This window comes from Callospermophilus lateralis, chromosome 7, assembly GCF_048772815.1.
Source record: "Callospermophilus lateralis isolate mCalLat2 chromosome 7, mCalLat2.hap1, whole genome shotgun sequence".
In the NCBI taxonomy this organism is placed as follows: Eukaryota; Metazoa; Chordata; class Mammalia; order Rodentia; family Sciuridae; genus Callospermophilus; species Callospermophilus lateralis.
The window spans coordinates 12,311,716-12,325,975 of NC_135311.1; the positions used below are offsets into that span (position 1 = coordinate 12,311,716).

At 38.2% G+C, this 14,260-nt stretch overlaps 1 protein-coding gene across 5 annotated transcripts in view; it reads right to left on the reverse strand.

Moving 5' to 3' along the window:
- The window catches only part of Dcaf8 (DDB1 and CUL4 associated factor 8), a 46,593-nt gene that overhangs the window by 11,862 nt on the left and 20,471 nt on the right, over nucleotides 1-14,260 (reverse strand). For all 5 annotated transcript variants that reach the window (XM_076862375.1, XM_076862373.1, XM_076862376.1 and 2 more), the window contains 4 exons: nucleotides 12,701-13,371; nucleotides 11,065-11,205; nucleotides 9,394-9,488; nucleotides 3,529-3,639 (listed from right to left, as the gene is read on the reverse strand). In XM_076862375.1, coding sequence (XP_076718490.1) covers nucleotides 3,529-3,639; nucleotides 9,394-9,488; nucleotides 11,065-11,205; nucleotides 12,701-13,371 — 1,018 coding nt within the window. The remainder of the gene's footprint in view (nucleotides 1-3,528; nucleotides 3,640-9,393; nucleotides 9,489-11,064; nucleotides 11,206-12,700; nucleotides 13,372-14,260) is intronic.

Below are 14,260 nucleotides of genomic sequence, written 5' to 3' on the forward strand. Positions count from 1 at the left end.
TAAAGTTCAAACTCCTTAGTATGGGTGCCTACCACTGCTTCAATATTCTACACAATAGCCATTTGGGAGGCTGAGACAGGAGGATAGGAAGTTTGAAGCTAGCCTGGGCAACTTAAAGAGGTCCTGTCTCAAAGTATCAAAATAAAAAGGGCTCTGGATGAAGCTCAGTGGTAGAGGAGTTGCCTAGCATGTGCAAGGGCCTGCTCAACTCCAAGTACCACACACACACACACAAAAGGCGGGGTGGGGGATGGGCAGTGGAGGAAGGAGGGAGAGAAATGGAAGGAGAAAGAGAGAATTACCCAGGAAATGCATGATAAATGAACAATAACAAAGCCAGGTGGGTGGCAGAGGGATGGTTACACTATCAATTACAACTCTTTCAGCAGATTTATCAGCTGTTAATCAAATTTTTTTTTCTCTTAACTAAGTTTAAATCAACAGCTCTCAAATATCACTAAGCCATTATAAGATTCAACAAGTCAGCAAATTAATAAAAAAAAATTGAAACACTCAAGCTTCATGGAATGCCTTTTGATAATATGGTAGAATTCTGTGTTCCTCAGTATGTAATGCTTTTTGGCCTTCTACTTTATAGGAATTTTCTTCCCTTTCTCCATTTATTAAGAACTTACTATATCCTATATATGATGATGTTAGACAAGGGTTGGCAAACTTTTGTTTTGTGTTTTTTTGTACTGGGAATTGAACCCAGGGGCATTTTACCACCACTGAACTACATCCCCAGGGCCTTTTATTTTTTATTTTTGAGACAGGGTCTTCCTAAATTGCTGAGGCTGGCCTTGAACTTGAGATTCTCCTGTCTTAGCTCCCCCAAGTCACTGGGATTACAGGTATACACCACTGCACCTGATGGCAATTTTTTTTTAAAGAGCAAGAAAGTAAAAAGTGGTATTAGAGATTGAAACCAAGGGAACTTTACACTGACCTATATCCCCAGCCATTTGTATTTTGAGACACAGTTTTCCTAAATTGCTGAGATGGGCCTTGAACTTGTGATTCTCCTGTCTTAGCCTCCTGAGTTGCTGTGCTTATAAGTGTGTGCCACTGTGCCCAGCTGTCCAGGATTCTTGAACAAGGTAAAGTCATCTCTCATGTGTTTTTAAAAATATTATCCCCATAATTTCTTCTGTTTTTCTTTTTTTTTCAAAGAGAGAGTGGGAGAGAGAGAGTGGGGGAAGGAGAGAGAGAGAGAATTTTTTAGTATTTATTTTTTAGTTCTCGGCGGATACAACATCTTTGTTTGTATGTGGTGCTGAGGATCGAACCCGGGCCGCACGCATGCCAGGCGAGCGCGCTACCGCTTGAGTCACATCCCCAGCCCCCCATGATTTCTTATTAATACAATTTATTTCAAAATACATTTACAAAATGTGGTCTGATTTCAAAAGGAAGATGATGCTTTTTAACTACCATAAAGAAAGCAGAGTCATTCCTGTAATCCCAGTGATTTGGGAGGCTGAGGCTCTAAGAAACTTGGTGAGACCCTGTCTCAAAATAAAATATAAAAAGGGCTGGGAATATTGCTCAGTGGTTAAGTGCTGGTTCAATCCCTGGTACAAATTAAAAAAAAAGAAGAAGAAGAAGAAAAAGAAAGCAAAGTCATTCATTTTTCTAGTGATACTGCCTCTTCTCTTTTTCAAACTGACAATCTCAAATAAATATAGTTAAAATAAAAACTGGAGAGGGATGGGTACAGTTTCCTACTAAAGATCAGAAGGAAACTAACTAGAGGTTGAACCCATGATGCCTGCTTCCTTAGAACATTGCCTCAATAGTCAGGGTTTCAACAAATGCTCATAGGAACAAAGATTATCACTACAGATAAAGAAAATGGCTCAGGATAGTGAGAGCCAAAACCCCTCAGTTCACACCTAGGGTTTTCAAGTCAAATTATTTCTAAATCCTAAACCAATATACAAAATTGCAAGTGCAATGGCAATTTATTTATGAAAATGGTAGAAATAGGGCACAGTGGCTCTTGCCTATAATCCCAGCAATTTGGGAGGCTGAGGTGGGAGATTGCAAGTATGAAGGCCTCAGAAACCTGTCTCAGTTCAAAGCCAGTCTCAGCTACTCACTGAGACTTTGTCTCAGGATAAAATATAAAAAGGGCTGGGGATGTAGCTCAGTGGTTCAATTCCTAGCACGGGGGATGGGGGGTGGGGGGGATACAAAGGACTATGTAATACATGAACAGATGTTCATGTATTACAATTTAGCAATTATATTTATATATATTTATATTTATAAATATATTTATATATATTTATATATATAATTTAGCAATTATACAAATTCAAATCAAAACTACACTGAGATTTTTTCTCACACCAGTCAGAATGGCTGTCTTCAAGAATTCAAATAATAAGTGTTGGGGAGGAGGTGGAAAAAAGGGAACACTTTTGTACTGTTGGAGGAACTGCAAATTAATATAACCATGATTGAAATCAATATGGAGGTTCCTCAAAAAATTAATCATGAACTACCATATGACCCAGTTAAACCACTCCTCGGTATTTATCTTAAAGAATTAAAGTCATCATTCTACAGTGATGCATGCATACCCAGGTTTAGTAGCACATTTCATAACAGTCAAACTATGGAACCAGCCTAGGTCTCTATCAACTAATGAATGGTATATATACACACAATGGAGTTTTATTCAGCCATAAAGAAAAATGAAATCATGTCATTTGCAGGAGAATAGATGGAATAGAGACCATTATGTTGAGCAAAATAAATCAAACTCAGAACGGCAAGGGTTGTATGTTTTCTCTCATATGCAGAAACCAGAGATAATGAGAGGGGCATCAATAAAGGAAAGACATCAGGGATGAGAAGCAGGGAGGGAAGAGATAAGTGTTGGGGAGTGATATTGGCCAAATTATATGGTTATATTATGCACATGCACAAATATGCAACAACAAATCCCATCATTATGCACACTTACAATGCATCAATAAAAAAATGTGGAAAAAATTAAAACAATAACAACAAAAGACTCTGTCTCAAAAAAAAAAAAAAAAGGCTAGAGATGAAGTTCAGTGGTAAAGTACTCCTGGGTTCAATCCCCAGTACCAAAAAAGGAAAAAGAAAATGGTAGAAAATTCACTAAAACAGCACCTGCTGGAAATTAGGTCTTAGCTACTAGTAAAGAACTTGATCAATTAATCGGGTTTCTTTAAAACATGCAAAGTCATCTATATAACAGGAAAAGCCATCTCTCAGAGACTGTTTACATTAAGGAACAGAACAGCTCAGAAGGTGCTTAAGCATTCTGGAAGAGGATAAAAATTTAAAATGGTGGTAAATGAACTTCTAGGCATTTCACCCTTCACCATTCTGGAATACATGGCAATAGGTTCACAAATTTGAACACTAAGAATGGTCTCTCCTTTTATTTTTAAAAACCTGCAATAAATCCTACAGATTTTTTTTTTTTTTTTAAAAGACAATGTGCCAGAGTCTCAAACTCTCAAAAACACAGAAAAGCAATAGACTCACCTTACAAACTGATCTCGTCCACCTACTGCAAACTGGTGGGTATTGGCAGGATTCACATAGATTGTATACAGCCCCACTTTCTTCTCTTTCTCTTTTGTCACCACCAGTTTTCTGTAAGAGTAGAAAAATACACAACACTTTAGTCTCCATAAGATCTAGATGGTCATGACAAATTAGAGCCAAGACAGCAATAAAGGTATGGCTAATAAGAAAACGAAAATATTCTCATCTGGAAAGAAAAATTATTTTTGTTTGTCTTAGACAATGAAAAATGAAAAAGCACAAATATTCACTACATGCTACTTTGAAGATGGAAAAAATATTCAGTAAAATTTTTTTCTTGTGTTGCTTAAGAAATGTAAGTTAAAGGTATATGCTCTTCAGGAAGTCCAACACAATAACAACCAGTCATAAAAGAGATGTTACCCATTCAGTTCCCTCCTCTATTTGTAAATACTGTATATCTTCCCAATCACCTGGAGAGGAGTGGAGAAAAATTTACAGAACCACTGGGTTAAAAAATAACTTTAGGTCAGAGTGTGTCTCCCAGATTCTGGAAAAATGCCACTTAAAACCTAGCTTTAAAGCCAAGCACAGTGGTGCACACATGTAATCTCAATGGCTCGGGAGGCTGAGGCAGGAGGATCTTGAGTTCAAAGCCAGCCTCAGCAGAAGTGAGACCCTGTCTCTAAATAAAATACAAGATAGGGCTGGGGATGTGGCTCAATGATCAAGTGCCCATGAATTCAATTCCTGGTACCTGCCCCCCGCCCCCAAAAAACTCCCTAGCTTTTAAAAATATATACTAAGGGGCTGGGGTTGTGGCTCAGTGGTAGAGAGCTTGACTAGCATGTGTGAGGCACTGGGTTTGAATAAAATAAAGGTCCATCAACATCTAAACACACACACACACACACACACACAGTTGGGTACAATGGCACATGCCTGTAATCCCAAATACTTGGGAGGCTGAGGCAGGAGGATGGCAAGTCCAAGGCCAGTCAGGGCTTAGCAAGACACTGTCTCAAAAATCAAAAAGCTGGGAATGTAGAACTCAGTGGTAGGAATACTCATGTGTGAAGCCCTGGGTTCAATCCTCAGCATTAAAAAACAAAAAAAAACAACAAAAAAAAAAACACATACTTAAAAAAAGCTATAGTTTTCTAACCTAGAGGTATGCCAAAAGAAAGCAGAAGAGAACATTCTTATGAAGATAGCTCTTTGTAAGGCTGAGAAAACATTTTCAAATTATCCTGGTTGTAACACAAGACAGGTGAGTGATAGGAGGGCAAAGAGCCTCGGGGAAACCACAGAAAGTTCAGAAGCTTAGTGAGGAGAATCTGGCTTAACAACTACAATGTATCCCAGCCTAAAGGTGGCAATATGAATACTCTTCCCATATCTAAGTGTCCAGTCAAATCTGACATCATGGAGATTAATAAATTTACAAGTAAGACATCAAGAAACTACAGAAAGGGACTTAGCTTTAGCTTTTGTTTTTTATTTTAAGGTTTAATTCATTTTTGATGCTATGGAAACAGGAAAAAATATAACCATGACAATGAGTTTCTTTGTAAAGAAACAATTTTAGCATCCTCTCTACATAGTCAAAATCAGTTCAGCTCTAGGCAAAGTAGAGAGATTGTGATTTTAAAATCTCTGTAGTTTTCCATTAAAAGAAAGTGTACAAAAAAATTATATACAAAAAATTCCCCATGCCAACTTCACACACACACAAAATGCATGATATAAGCAAGTGTTTAGGTACTAGCTGAACACATGAAAACAGCTTGAATTTTTTGACTGAGACCTTCACAATTCAGCCTTCCACCTCATTCCAGTCTGTAAAACTACTTCTTTAACTCCTAAAGCAAAAATGTTTAAAATACTCTTATGCCTCCAATCTAGAATCTGGGCCTCCTCCTAATCCAGTTTCTCCAATGTACCAGGACGTGGCATGCGCCTGTAATCCCAGTGACTTAGGAGGCTAAGGCAGGAGGACTGCAAATTTGAAACCAGCCTCAGAAACTTAGTAAGACCCTCAACAATTCAATAATTTCCTGTCTCAAAAAATAAAAAAGGAGCTGGGGTTGTGGCTCAGTGGTAGAGTGCTCATCTAGCATGCATGAGGCAGCACCACATAAATGTAAAATAAATATTAAAAAAAAATAAAATAAAATAAAAAGGACTGGAGATGTAGCTCAGTGGTAAAATAACCCTTGGTTTAATCCCTAGGACCAAAGAGAGGGGCAAAAGTTTTTCCAATTTTCCCTCTTTACTTTCCATGCTGCCTACCATTGTTTGTGCTCTCAGCCAGATTTTCTGCCTATATCATTTTATTTCAAATTCAATAATCTGCCAAATTCATTTACACTAGCCATTATTTCAACCATTCCTGTGGCTGAATAGTAGTTTCCCTCTGAACCTGATCTACAGGATAAAATCTCATTATTCTTCAAAAAAAAGACAGTTCTAGATGTATGAATAGGGATTGGCTTACAAGTTATATGATTAGGTATAAAAAGGGTGCTGTAGGGGCTGGGGATGTGGCTCAAGCGGTAACGCACTCACCTGGCATGCACGGGATGCTGGATTCGATCCTCAGAACCACATAAAAATAAAGATGTTGTGTCCACCAAAAACTAACAATAAATATTTTAAAAATTCTCTCTTTTTAAAAAGGGTGCTGTAGAAGAATATGCTTAATTTTTTACCAAATGCGTAAAAATGGATATTTATGTGTATGTGTGTATGTGTGTGTGTGTATGTGTGTGTGTGTGTGTGTGTGTGTGTATGCGTATCTATTTGGGTCTGTATATCTATATATTCAAATACATTATTTGTTGAAGAAAAAAAAAGGAAAAGATCAAAATTTCAAGTTTTTAAAGTGTAGTTTCTACTGAATCAATATCATTTTCATACCATCATAACGTTGAAAAATCATTAAGTCAAACCATCATAAGTTGGGGATCATCTGTACTAGAGGGCAAAGCCCTTGACACTCAGGCTTACTCCCTTCCACTCTGTGTATTTTTTTTTTTTTTTTTGTGGGGAGGGGGCATGGGATACTGGAGATTAAATCCAGGGTACTTTACCACTGAGCTACACCCCCAGCACTTTTTGTTTATTTTGAGACAGGGTCTCACTAAGTTGATGAGGTTGGCCTTGTACCTCAGCCTCCTGAGTCACTGGGATTACAGGCCTGTGCCACCACACAGCTCCCCTTTCACTATATACCCAGCACCATTTCCCAAACTTCGTCTTCTTAAGGGTATATGAATAACCAGCATATCCTTTTCCTAAGCCTGAAACATTTCCATCATTTAAGCAGCTGTTGAAATTCTATCTTCCTGACAACTTTTTCAAGATATCTCTTTAAAAATAAAAACATTGACATCCCTTTCCTAATATTGGTACTGAACCATGAAATTTGTTATAATTTTTACATCTAAAAAGACAATAAGTAATCTAGGTATCAATCAACAAGGCAGTGATGAAGTAAACAGTGGTGTACCAATGTTATGACACATATGCCATGTTTAAAAATTAGGTAGGCTGAAGTATAGAGATTCCTCAAAAATCTAGGGATGGAACCACCATGTGACCCAGCTATCCCACTCCTTGGTATTTTTCCAAAAGATCTAAAATTAGCACATTACAGCAATACAGCCACCTCAATGTATATAGCAGTACAATTCACAATTGTTAAATTATAGAATCAACCCAGATGCCTGTCAAAAGATGAATGGATTAAGAAATTGTGGTGTATATATGTATATGTGTGTATGTGTGTGGGTGTGTGTGTGTGTATGATGGAGCTCTACTCAGCCATAAAAAATAACGAAACTGCTGGGCATGGTGGCACACACCTGTGTTCCCAGTGGCTTGGAAAGCAGAGGCAGGAGAATCCCAAGTTCAAAGCCAGCCTCAGCAATTTAGCAAGACCCTAAGCAACTTGGCAAAGTCCCATCTCAAAATTAAAAAAAAAAAGGGCTAGGAATGAATGTGGCTCAGTGATTCAGTGCTCCTAGGTTCAATCCCTACTACAAAAAAAAAAAAAAAAGAAAGAAAAGAAAAAACAAGTTAGGGCATTTGTCAGTAAATGGATGGAAATGGAAAATATCATGCTAAGTGTAATAAGCCAAACTCAGAATCTCAAAGGTTGAATATTTTCTCTTATACGTGGATATTAGAATAAAATAAAGAAAAGGGGGAGGGAAGAATAGGATAACAAAGAACCAATCAAACAGAAATTAATAGATGAGCGAAAGGAAGAGGAAAAAGAGTGGGAAAGGTAAAGGAGGAGGGGAGGGAAAAGGGGGAAATCACGAACTAAAATCAATTTCCATGGATGTATGAGCTGAGCATTATGATGAATCCAACTACTATGTGTAACTATAAAGCTCTTAAAAAAAGAAATTAAATAGGCTTTTGCTCAGGAGACTGAAGCAGAAGGATTGCAAGTTCAAGGCTACCCACAGCAATTTAGTAAAACCCTTATCAATTCAGCAAGACCCTGTCTCAAAATAAAAAATGAAAGTACTATGGATATAGCTCAGTGCTGAAGTTCCTAGTACCACACACAAAAATAAATAAAACTTAAAATTAGGTAGGCTTTTATAGCCTGACATAGACCTCCAAAATACAATATAATATTAAAAAAGCAAATTGCAAAAGTATACATGTATGCATACATATAATTAGCCCATTTATGGAGGGCAGTATATATTTGTGTACCTAGGTATGTACACATTTGTGTACTAGGTATATACATACCTAGGTACACAAATATATACAAAAGGATCTGGAAATGTTTTCAAAATTACTAACAAGTCGAGGCTTGTGATATGTATGTGTGTGTGTGTGTGTATAAAAAAGATGTGGCTCAGCAGTAGCGCACTTGCCTAGTATGTGTGAGGCCCTGGGTTCGATCCTCAGCACCACATAAAAATAAATAAAATAAGATATTGTGTCCAACTACAACTAAAAAAATAAATATTTAAAAAGAATTACTAACAGTGGTTATCAATAGCTGCACAAATAGGGGATACACAAGAAGCATTAATATTTTGTCTATGAATCTCTTAAAATGTATCTGTTTATTAAGTCAGGGTAGATATTATTATATTTGTAAAAACAAAGAAACTGAGGTTCAAAATATTACATAGGTCATAACTAGTAGGGCCTGAGTTAAGATTTGAACTAGGACAGGTCTACCTATATCCAAACAAGATGCTGTGCTTTTTTCTATGGTATCACAGAATTAAAATAATTTATACGTAAATCATGTATCTCAAATTCATGTACAAATGAGCTGTGGTATGTCAGAACTCTACTATAGCTATCAATATATTTTTCAAGGTCTATCTTATGATTGTCTATAATATTAACTGAACTGCAAATTTATATGATCCTGTCTCTCTAAACTAATATGTAATGCTTCTTTATAAGATGAATGGTACCTAAGTGGCTGGAAAGGATGAGTTCAAGTTATTGAAGTCCACATATAAAAAACACCAACTGAGAAATGAAAGCAAAATGCTGAGAAACAGGGATAAAAAGTAAGGAATTCTAAACCTTAAACTATCTCTTACCATAGACAGAAAGGTACTATTCTGATGGACCTGAGAGCTAAGCATTATTGGGACACATGAAATATTTTCAAGTCCAGGCTGGGCCTATGGCTTAGTGGTAGAGCGTCTGTCTAGTATGTGTGAGACACTGGGTTCGATCCTCAGCACCACATATAAATAAATTAAATAAAAGTATTGTGTCCATCTACAACTAAAAATATTTTTAAAAAAAGAAAAAAAATATTTTCAAGGCCAAGGAATGGTATTTTATAGATATTATTGCTATACTCACGAAGCTGGCCGATCTTGTCTCAGGTCAATAGTGAAGACAACTGCATCTTCACCTGCAGACAGGAACGTACAGGGAGAGTCTGGTTCCAGGGCCAACTGAAGGAGACAAAGGAAAAGGGATAAGGTTTTTAAAGCTCAGAATTTTAGTCAGGCTAGTTCCCACTCCTTTACTTTTAGGAAGAGCTGCATATAAAATGTCTCAGCAAGAGAAATGTCTGCCTTTTCTGTTGTTGTAAAATCCTAGGAAGGGAGATAACTTAAGCCCCACTCTTTTTTTTTTTTTTTTTTTAATATTTATTTTTTAGTTGGACACAATATTTTTATTTTTTATGTGGTGCTGAGGATCAAACCCAGGGCCTTGAACGTGCTAGGCAAGCGCTCTACTGCTGAGCCCTCAACCCCAGCTCCCCACTCACTCTTATTCTGTGAACTATTCAAAGTCTGCTTATTCTATACAACTCAAAAAAGACAGATGATTTGCAATTTTAACTAAGTCCCAAAGGATCAAAATAGAGATACCAAAGGAGAATATCAGTCATGAAAAGTTCATTCTCAAAAATCAATTTCATGGGCTGGGGTTGTAGCTCAGTGGTAGAGCACTTGCCTAGCACATGTGAGGTACTGGGTTCAATCCTCAGCACCACGTGAAAGTAAATAAATAAAGATATTGCCATCTATAACTAAAAAAATATTTTTTAAAAAATCAATTCTATGCCTTCAGATATGGAGAAACATGGCAATCAAATTCTCTTCTTTTTCCAAGCTTCATTCCCTACATCCTAGTTCTAAAAAGTAGTTATCTAGTGGGTCGGGGAAAGGTTTAAGAAATAGGTGATTTTCACGTTTCCTGAAGCACCTGAATTGGAAAAGGATGCTACATATTACGGTTTGAAAGAAGAGAGTACAATCTTTTTTTTTTTTAAACCATCCTCTTTTGATGACACTGAAAAACACAATACCTTCCTTGAGACTGGACAGCTCTTAGTTCCTTACTAGCTAACACCGTGACCATTTGGCCTATATTCACAGCTCTAAATGTGGCTTCCAGAAATAGTGTAACTTGTGAGTTTGAATTGTAAGCAGAGAAGCTGGAGCTCTAACATTTGAGGAACCAACTACTAGCACTCTGGGACTGTTAGAAACGTTCTAAAAACAATCAGAATAACCTTAAGGGGTTTGGAAAGCATGAGATCTCAAGGATCTCCAAATCAACCATAGCTCAGCTTAGGAGCGAGATATAATTCAACGGAATGCTATAAGTATGTGATCTGACCAATGATATACTTTATACTTTGCTTGGGTTGTTTTTTTTTTTTTGCTCCCTTCTTAACCAATCTTAGCACTGAAAAAGGTGAGGCAGATTACCATAACAAAAGGAACACAATGGGTAGAGAAAAGGGTGATAATGGCTGATATCCATAAAGGATTTGGACTCACAAACTTTTTTTTTTTTTTCACTATTCTGTGCAGTTCTGGGGAGTTACCCCAGGGTGCCCTATCACCAAGTTGCATTGATAACCCTTTTTATTTTGAAAATGGGTCTTGCTAAGTTGACTAGGTTGGACTTGAACTTGCGATCCTCTTGCCTCAGGTTCCCAAGTAGCTGGAATCACAGGCATGTGCTACCATATCTAGCTTACACTCACAAACTTTGGAGTAAGGACGTTCTTACCTTATGGGATGCTCCCTTGTGCTGGGCCACACGCTTTGTATTCTTGCAGCACTGTGTGGCAGACAGTTCTGCTACCCGAACCTGCCCATCACGGGCACACATTGCCAGGGTGGAATCACCACTATTGGGAAGGAATTTGGCCTGGAATATTAAGAATTAAAAAAAAAAAAAGATACATAAGAAATTTGAAAAGACGAATGTGAGAGGAAAAAAATGAGATGATGATCCAAGTTCACACTTTTTTCTTGCATGAAAGCTAGATGTAGCTTTCCTGTTCTTTTTGTTTTTTGGGGGGTACTAGAGATTAAAGCCAGGTGTGCTTTACCACTAAACTTTGCTCCCAGCCTTTTTTAACATTTTTTTTTTCTTTTGAAATGCTGGGGATTGAGTTCAGGACTTTGTGTATGCTATGCAAGCATCTCAGACCCCACCACCCCCATTTAAAAAAAATTTTGAGACAGGGTCTTGTTAAGTTGCTGAGGGTTTCACTAAGTTGCCCATGCTGGCCTTGAACTTGGGCAATCTTGCTTCAGGTGGCTAGGATTACAGATGTGCACCACTGTGCCTGGTGCTTTTCTATTCATACAGCTGAATAAACCTAATTTCATCTAGGAGTTAAAGAAAAGTGATAGAAAAAACTTCCTCTGATGTAAAGGGAAATTTCAGTTAACTCTGTAAGGGTGAGGTAGTACATGATTAAAAGCTCATGTGAGGGGCTAGGGACGTGGCTCAAGCAGTAGCGCACTCGCCAGGCATGCATGCGGCCTGGGTTCGATCCTCAGCACCACATACAAACAAACAAAGATGTTGAGTCCGCCGAAAACTAAAAAATAAATATTAAAATTCTCTCTCTCTAAAAAAAAAAAAAAAAAGCTCATGTGAATTAGAATGTACCTAATAGGAGAGAAAGTAAGAAATATTCAGAAAGCAAACGAATTTTGCCACAAAGGAAAAGGAAATTATGAAATACAGGGAAAAAGAAAAAGAACAAATTTTATGGATGAAGAGCTAATATTAATATGGAGGATGGGGCAAAGGAGTAAAATCTCCAAGGAATAATAACAATCTTAGCTAGTTTCTAGCAAATGTTATTAAGTATCAGCCATGGTTCTAAGTGCTTAGCTTCCATTGCTTTTGCTATTTTTTTTTTTTTTTTTTTGTAGTGCTGGGGCTAGAACCCAGAGCCTCACACATTCTAGCCCAAGAACTCTACCACCAAACTACATCCTAGCCTATCAACTGTTATTTAATCCTCATAATTCTTTCTGCTCTCAGTTCCATCTTACAAGTTAAATAACTTGCTCAGCTTCACATAGTTATTACATGTTAGGGCCAGAATTTGAATCTAGCCAGTTTGGTTCAAGAGTCCATGCTCTTAATACTATATTACCTTCTACCATAGCATCTATAATATCTTCCGGATAAGTTCCAAGAACCTATAATGAAGCTTCTAATGCTTACATGCAAGGAGATAAAAAGTTACCATGGGCCTTCAGTGTCATTAAGGGAACCAATGTAGAGTCCTGATGTCTAATTCCTACCAAAACTCACTTTCAGCTTCCACTCTAAGCAGCAACTCAGATTTGTCTGATTCATGTCTGATTCTCTCAGTTGCTATTATGAATCCTTGCCTCACCTGAAAGACATTACTTTTGTGGCCACTCTCGAAGTCCAGTACTGGCTGCCGCCGTACCCAATCCCACACTACCACCTTCAGGTCATCGCTGCCACTGGCCAGCCAGGTGCCGCGCTGGTTAAAGTGCAGGGTATTGACACAACCAGTATGGCCCTCAAGCCCATGCTGCAGGCGGAACCTCTGTACAAAGACTCTTGCCCCACAGGCTTCATACACAAAGCGGGCACTTGAACCCAGCTCCCGTTCCCGAAGGGCAGGGAGGGCCTGCCATCGAGGTCGGGGCAGGGCTGTTGTCTCTGAGGACACCCAGTCCTCCAAGGCTCGCTCATCATCTGATGAGTCCTGGTCACGGTTAGCTCGCTTGCGTTGTACACGGCGCCGAGGTTGTTCTTCTTCCTCCTCTTCTTCTTCTTCCTCTTCCTCTGAGCGGTCATGAACTCGGTTTTCATCATTGATGGAGTAATGGCCAGTGTCCTCCATGCTGTCAGAGTCCTTTTCTTCACCTGAGCTTTCTGTGTCTGTGCCTCGACTTTCTGTACTGGTGCGATTGGGGCCACCATCATCCCCAGTCAAGCTTAAACTCAGATCTGAGGCCTCTACTTCAATGCCTGAGGATGTCTCTCTTCCCTCTTCAGCTCCAGACATCTCCTCTGGACTGCTAGACAGGCTTCCTGCACATTGATGAAGAATCAATAGGTGAGAGGCAAAAATAAGGAAACAGGATTAGCATAGTTATCAGAGGGATTTCCCACTGTAAGAAACCATTACATCAAAAGACTAAGAAACAAACTTCAGTCAAAGTGTTTCCATTATAAATGCTCATAAAGAGTACTTCTGAGAGGAAATCTTATAAAGAACAGAAATTGAAAAAATTAAGATCAAAGCAACACACACATAAATGAATTTCAATAAAAGCAAAGAACTACAGGACAATCTATAATAACTTCTTGAGAGGCTAAGCATTGGAATATTATACAAAAGTGTGCCTGATGCAACCACTTAGGTTCTGTCCTGGTGGATGGTGGATAGACATCCATTAGTTGCAGCAAATAATTAGACTGTCTATAAGAAAATCTCCAGCTGGGTACAGTGGCACACACCTGTAATCCCAGGGACTTAGGAGACGGAGGCAGAAGAATTCCAAATTGGAGGCTAGTCTGGGTAACTTAGTAAGACATGTCTTAAAATAAAACAATAAAAAGAGCTGGGGATGTAGCTCAGTGGCAGAGTGTTTGCTTAACATGCATGAGGCCCTGGGTTTAATTCCCAGTACCCCTGAAACAAAAAAAAGTTGTTGAGAGGGTTGGGAGTATGGCTCAGCAGTAGAGCGCTTGCCTAGCACATGCAAGGCCCTGGGTTTGATCCTCAGCACCACATAAAAATAAATAAATAAAATAAAGGTATTGTGTCCAACTACAACTAAAAAAGAAATATTTCCTCAGATGACTACAAATTTTATCTTGCCAGACCTAAAACTTGTTAGGGGAAGACAGATCAGCTGTTGACTCCAATATGATGTTTAATATTCCAATATTGATGTTTAGGGATTTAAAACTGGAG